Source organism: Phragmites australis, chromosome 2 (genome assembly GCF_958298935.1).
Source record: "Phragmites australis chromosome 2, lpPhrAust1.1, whole genome shotgun sequence".
Taxonomy (NCBI): domain Eukaryota; kingdom Viridiplantae; phylum Streptophyta; class Magnoliopsida; order Poales; family Poaceae; genus Phragmites; species Phragmites australis.
The window spans coordinates 15,465,722-15,473,233 of NC_084922.1; the positions used below are offsets into that span (position 1 = coordinate 15,465,722).

Below are 7,512 nucleotides of genomic sequence, written 5' to 3' on the forward strand. Positions count from 1 at the left end.
TTGAGTCCCAACATAGGATCAGATTAGATATCACATTTGACGAGGTAAACTCAATAACACAATGCAAGTTGGGTTTGAATGAGCAGGATGTTTGTATTATCTACAATATTGTCATAACTAGTAGTTGGTATAGCATGAAATCATTAAAAACAGACTATATATCATGGACGGTTTTTTAAACTCGTCAAAAACAAAATATCCTTAAACGGTTGTTAAAATAGGCGTATATGTAACAAGATAAGCATCTAGATGTGAATGAACTCACATACATTTTTATATATATGTTTGTTTTATCATACAGATACAGATATTTTTTTTTAAATAAAAAATCATCTGTTTTCTTGTAAGATTTGTTTGTATCTATTCGATAGATACAAATGAATTTTATTAATACTCGTGTGTATTTAAAGATCTATGAATGTTTTCAAATTTGATCGCTCTTCTCTCCTAGCTCTTGACTTCCTATACACACAACCTGCTCATCTTCCCAGGGTCTTTTGGCTTCCTACACACATAACCTCTTGTCTCCTCTTGATATAAAGCGACGAGGATTGTTCTTCTTCCTCACTCGTTATATCCAAGTGTTCCACTATACTGAGAAGCGTCATCACTTGCCATCAATGTTGGAGAAGCGAGATCTCGGTGGGGCCGAATCCCTTTCACTACATCGACATGAGTTCATACGGCTTCCTTCACAGTTTAGTTAGAGTTTATTAGGTTTTCATTGCTTTGATCTATGTAACTGATGGCACAAACTAATTTCTATCTTAGATCTGCAATGGCGCAGTTCACGGTAATCAGGAGGTGGCAGGATGGGGTTGTCCCTATGACGGCTTCGATGGCACAGATGCTTGGTGTTGACTTCGGTCGGGTGGAATTCATCTTCTTCACTGTTATGAAGGCCCCCTCCGTCGACCCTGTGTATGCTGTCAACCACGTTCTCCATTCTATTCTACCGGATGAAAATTTCTCCATTGTTGTTTGTCACAATGAAAATGTTTTCATCAACTGCAAGATAACCTTGAATGCTCATTTCTTGCTGAATCATGGCTAGCGGTTTGGTAGTAACGCAGTTTGGTTTTGACTCACGCGTGATATAGTCAAGTTGCAGCCATATTCGGATGACTACGATCTACTCATTGAAGATGATGCTTGAGTTAACATTATGCTAAAACGCAGGAGGATGAAATGATATGCCATCTTTTTGAAAGACGGCATCGATTGACCTAAGTTTGTCGATCACTTTTCGTTTTTTTGGTAGACAACATCGGCATGATGTCAATCATTTCATCCTTTCGATTGACAAATGATGTATAGCTAAGGATTGTGTTTAGCTAGCTAGGTTTATTTGTTTTGAATAATGTGTGATGTGCATCTATGTGATGTTCTTAACATTTATGATATATAAATGCATGTGTTTTGTGTTATAAACAATATGTGATTGATGTTCTGAATGATATGTCAATATATTTAATTTGTTAATCATAAAATGTGTTTGTGTCTTACTTTCTTCCTATAAGCAAATTTGCTTATATGTGTGAAAGGGAGACATAGATGGAATTTTTAAAAACTTTGTGTATAACAATTAACACAGACGAGTTTAAACAAACATCGCATGTGATCGTTACTACTCACATATAGGTTTAAATAAACACTATATGTGACTTTAGTAAGAGACACAGATGATATTTTTAAAAAATACATCTGTGTGTAAGTGTATTGTAGACAGTTCTAAAATCGTCTGTAATAAAGTCGATATCACATACACTTTTGCAAAGATATAACCTATAACTGTCTATGAAAAGGTTCAAAATTTATCTGTAATAACCCGTACTAGTAGCATAGTTGGATGATTTAATTTCGACGCTGGACTTGGTTTGGCTTGATTTCATGCGTTGAATTATTTTTTTTTTCTAATTTTGAGATTCGTTTTGACTTGCTGCTGTTCGCGTGCAAGATGCAACGTTTGATTTGGGAAAACGCGGGATCGAATGCCAAAAAAAAACAAAAAACAAAGCCATCGGGAAACGCGGATCGAATCCTCGATGTCATGTATGTGTCCTGAAATTCGACAGAAATCGAGAACACAGGCAACATCAAACCGGACATTTGATGATCGAGACTGAGGACTTGCATTATATTGCCGGAACATGGATCCACCGGAAACCAGACATGGAACAACTTGGACGAAACTTCGCTGAAACACGCGAGTTTGAAACTTGACGTCGAAAGTTGGTACGACTGCTTCTAGCACAGGTTAATACCGTACCTTGGTACCAAAGCCAGCCTACCCTCATTACCTCCCTGCTAAGCTAATTCGCATGCCTGCTCCGATCTGGTCAACGTTCACTTGTATATGTAAGTATTAACCAGAATGCCGGATCCACGGCGATCGGGATCATTCGCGTGCACATACCGGCGCATGCAAAACCAGTACTACGTGACTACGTGGGAGTGTGTGCGTCTACGAGTTGTATTGGTTCATTTTGATCCGATCCGTTTGAAACAACTGGTCGTTCCGTTTCAACGCGCCCTCGTCCCTCAATAGGGCAGTTGCGCGCGCGTCCTCTCTCTCTCTCTCGCTCTCGCTCTCGCCCTTCTGTGCTTGCCAGTTTTCGGCGTTGGGTGTCGCCGATGGGCTCCGCGGCGGCGGCGGACGTGGTCATCCCGGCGTGCGCGGCGGTGGGCATCGCCTTCGCGCTGTGGCAGTGGTTCCTCGTCTCCAAGGTGAAGGTCTCCGCCTACGCGGCGCCCGGCAACGGCCACAGCGGGGGGCCCGTCTTCCGGGTGGGCGGTGATGACGAGGACGTCGGCATCGGTGGCGACCGCGGAGACGACGACGAGGAGGAGGGCGCGGGCGACGGCACGGTGGCCGTGGCGCGCTGCGCGGAGATCCAGAACGCCATTTCGGTTGGTGAGTTTAATCTACGTGCACATCTTTTACTTGTCTGTCGGTTCATCGATTCTTTATTCTTCTGTTAATTTGGTTTGATTCTGATGATCCTGTTAATCATTTCTTGCTGTCTGCGTTGGTGCAAAATTAAATTTATTTCCTTCGCATCTTTTTCCCTTTTCCTTGCTCTTTTTTCCCTGTGCTAACAAGTATATATGAAGTGAAATTTTAAATTCTGGAAACATTTCTGGCCCAATTTATTCAGTACGTAGGAGAATAAACCTTAGTGAAATTCTGAGACAGGAGGTGATACAATTTTTTTCCTCCTCCGTTCCATAATATTCATAGCAGATAGTATCCCCACTCCATTTCTGGTTCATCGAAATTTCTTTTTTCCAGTGATTTTACCACCGAATATCATATTGTAATTAGTTCAGAACCTAACCCCTGCGTTTGTTTTCTCCAAGCACAAGCTAATTAATCATATGTTGCCCATATAATCTCCATGCTTCAAGTCAACCATGATGTAATCTAGGGCACTGCATCCAAGCTGTGTTCTATTATAATTAAACTTGCTCCAAACTTAAGAAAATGCGCTTGGGCCGGTAGAAGGGTTGACCCGGTATAGATATTAGCACAAGGCTGTATGCGTTCCTACTCTTTTCTTCTCTTTTTTAAAACACCGGTACAACTCACAAACGCACACGCACATTCACACCACTACACGTATGCACCTATAAGAGATGCACAGTCTAAAGATTGTCATAAATACCTTGTAATCAACGAGAATAAAATAAAATTTCATCTTAACGAGACACACAAGTAGCAAATGTAGGGTTAATCCCTAATAGATAAGAAGTAAATCACCATCACTAACCACGTAAGCCTAGACTTGGTTCTCTATGCACGTTTATTCCCGGTTTCATAGGAGAGATCTTTTTGTTTTCTTCACCAAGCAGTATAATACTCGTTCTTGCATTTGACCTTAATCGATGCCCTGCATGACCTGCTGTTAGTGCTTGGTCAATAACCTGCAGTCACTAAATTATCGTACGTAATTTGAAAAGAAAATTCAATGTTTGCTTGTTAATTAGGTGCAGAAACACTTCAAGTTTGGCTACGAGACTTACGAGGCCGTTGCTTTGACAAACAACCACCTATTTCTTACCCCTCTCTCTAATTTACATCATCTAAAATTCACCTAAAAGACTGAGACGATGAAAAAGATAGCAATTCACTTACTTCAACACTCCTCATATAGAGACTCTTCATGTCGTAAGTAGGAATTGTTTTATTTTATTGTTCTCGCCTATCTATGCATTCTTGAAAAATGTATCGTCGATTTTGTAAAGTAAAGACGTTTCTGAACATAAAAAAATCTTGGTAGGCGCATTTGTAGTTCTGCTCTAAGCCTTTCAGCTACGTTTGGAACGAACGAATTTTTTTACTATTCCTGTAGCAATTAAATGTTTGATTTGAAGTTTCTGCTAACCCAGCGCTCCAAACATATCTTTCGCGGTTCATGTCTGAAATTTTTTACGAGAATTCGACGAAATCATCATGTATACAGGAGCAAATTCGTTCCTTTTCACGCAATACAAGTACCTGGTGGCCTTCACGGCGATCTTCGCCGTGGTGATCTTCCTCTTCCTGGGCTCCGTCCACCGGTTCAGCACCGAGAGCCGGCCATGCCAATACACCAAGGGCCGGACTTGCAAGCCTGCGCTGGCCAACGCGGCATTCAGCGCCCTCGCCTTCCTCCTCGGCGCCGCCACTTCCGTCGTGTCCGGGTACCTCGGCATGCGGATCGCCACGTTCGCGAACGCCAGGACCACATTGGAGGCTCGGAGGGGAGTTGGCGCTGCCTTCGCCACGGCGTTCCGGTCTGGCGCCGTCATGGGCTTCCTCCTCGCCTCCCTCGGACTCCTCGTGCTCTACGTCGCCATCAAGCTGTTCGGCCTCTACTACGGCGACGACTGGGAAGGCCTGTACGAGTCGATCACCGGCTACGGCCTGGGCGGCTCGTCGATGGCGCTGTTTGGCCGCGTCGGCGGTGGCATCTACACCAAGGCGGCGGACGTCGGCGCGGACCTCGTAGGGAAGGTGGAGCGGAACATCCCCGAGGACGACCCGAGGAACCCCGCGGTGATCGCCGACAACGTGGGCGACAACGTCGGCGACATCGCCGGGATGGGGTCCGACCTGTTCGGGTCCTACGCCGAGTCCACCTGCGCGGCGCTGTTCGTCGCGTCCATCTCGTCGTTCGGCGCCGACCACAACTTCGCGGCGGTGTGCTACCCGCTGCTGATCAGCTCGGCGGGGCTCCTCGTCTGCCTTGTCACCACGCTCTTCGCCACGGACCTGTTCAAGGTCAAGACCATCCGCGGCGTCGCGCCGGCGCTGAAGCTGCAATTAATCATCTCCACCGCGCTGATGACCGTGGCCGCCCTCGTCGTCACCTTCGCCGCGCTTCCTGCCAGGTTCACCATGTTTGATTTCGGAGAGGTGAAGCTAGTCAAGAACTGGTAAGAGCGCCCATCCTCCTCGCCACGTCCATTTCCGCTCATGAAGCAACTTAAGAAATGGCAATGGCAATGGCAGGCACCTGTTCTTCTGCGTCGCCATCGGGCTTTGGGCCGGTCTCGCAATCGGGTTCACCACCGAGTACTTCACTAGCAACGCTTACAGGTGATTTCGTTTGCACCAATCGTCCCCGATTTCCTACAGTTGAAGTAACCTTGTGTGCAAATTGCAAAGATTTTGGCTAACATTGCCCGAAATCTGCAGCCCTGTCCGGGACGTCGCTGACTCCTGCAGGACTGGTGCGGCGACCAACGTCATCTTCGGGCTCGCCCTCGGATACAAGTCCGTCATCGTGCCCGTCTTCGCCATCGCCGTGTCCATCTACGTCGGCTTCACGCTGGCCTCCATCTACGGCATTGCGATCGCGGCGCTTGGGATGCTCAGCACGGTCGCCACCGGGCTGGCCATCGACGCCTACGGCCCCATTAGCGACAACGCCGGCGGGATTGCTGAGATGGCCGGCATGAGCCGCAGGATCCGGCAAAGAACCGATGCCCTCGACGCTGCCGGCAACACCACCGCCGCAATTGGCAAGGTACATATGATCATCTGGCCTCACGTATCAACACCGCGTGATTACTGCGTCCAAAATGTGTTTGTTAGACCATGAAATTTTTGTTGCAGGGCTTCGCCATCGGGTCGGCGGCGCTCGTGTCGCTGGCGCTGTTCGGCGCGTTCGTGAGCCGCGCGGGCATCGCGGACGTCAACGTGCTGAACCCCAAGGTGTTCGTGGGGCTGCTCGTCGGCGCGATGCTGCCCTACTGGTTCTCGGCGATGACGATGAAGAGCGTGGGCAGCGCGGCGCTCAAGATGGTGGAGGAGGTGCGCCGGCAGTTCAACACCATCCCGGGGCTCATGGAGGGGCGCGCCGCACCCGACTACGCGCGCTGCGTCAAGATCTCCACGGACGCGTCGCTCAGGGAGATGATGCCGCCCGGCGCGCTCGTCCTGCTCGCGCCGCTTGTCGCCGGCACATTCTTCGGCGTCCGGACGCTCGCCGGACTGCTCGCCGGCGCACTCGTTTCTGGTGTGCAGGTATGACAGTGTTTCGTGATGACACTAAGGTTACGGCTCCGATGTATCGTTTTCATGGGATGTATCGAGTTTCTACACGCTGATATCTGATTACACAGGATGTGATTACAGTGGATACTGAAACAAACAAAAAATAACTAATCTGTTTACGTTACAAATGCCCTAACCAAACACTATGTAAGTTGCTTTTGTAGTTTTGTTGCGTCATTAACTTTCTTCCCTCGTGTAGATCGCCATATCTGCTTCGAACAGTGGTGGAGCATGGGACAATGCCAAGAAATATATTGAGGTAAACATTGCCTTTACTCTCTTGCATTGTAGGGATCACAATCTCGCCAGTACCGGAATCTCCATTACCTGGTTTTGACGAAAGATTGCTCCTGGAATTTTCAAGATTAGTTTTGAACTTATTGGTGTGTGATGCAGTTGTTGAATGGTCGTCTGACGATTGAGGTGCATTTTGTTCCCACAGGCAGGTGCATCCGACCACGCCAAGTCCCTGGGCCCCAAGGGATCGGACGCTCACAAGGCAGCTGTGATTGGCGACACCATTGGCGACCCACTCAAGGACACATCTGGGCCGTCCCTCAACATCTTGATCAAGCTCATGGCCGTGGAGTCCCTTGTGTTCGCGCCATTCTTTGCCGCCCACGGAGGCCTGATATTTAAGTAGAGTGTTGGCACTGCCTGAATACATGATTCTGTAACAGGAACTTCGCAGATAGAGCATAGGGTTCGATGTCACTTATTTGGGTCCTCAGTTCTCTCATTGTAAACTACAAGCTTTTTCCTGCCTTATTTGCATATTCCTGCTGTATTAGTGTTTATCTCCCAGATTTGCACCATGGTACTAACACAAATAGCCCAAGAGATTACGATAATAGCATTCCTGGAGTAAAAAGAAACAATTGCTGCAGATGAGCCCTCCAAGTTTGAGAAGGTTGGCCACAAGTTATACCACTGGCCACTCCATTGGATCACAGCATTCGCTCAATCTGGAG

The 7,512-nt window shown here is 47.3% G+C and overlaps 1 protein-coding gene across 1 annotated transcript; it reads left to right on the forward strand.

The window, feature by feature from the left end:
- Positions 1-2,451: 2,451 nt before the first annotated feature.
- On the forward strand, positions 2,452-7,385 carry LOC133900880 (pyrophosphate-energized vacuolar membrane proton pump-like). Its single transcript, XM_062342143.1, has 7 exons — positions 2,452-2,914; positions 4,464-5,418; positions 5,495-5,581; positions 5,681-6,011; positions 6,101-6,511; positions 6,741-6,800; positions 6,984-7,385. Exons 1-7 carry the CDS (start codon positions 2,635-2,637, stop codon positions 7,182-7,184), a joined length of 2,325 nt encoding a protein of 774 aa, XP_062198127.1. The 5' UTR covers positions 2,452-2,634; the 3' UTR covers positions 7,185-7,385.
- The last annotated feature ends 127 nt before the right edge of the window (positions 7,386-7,512 follow it).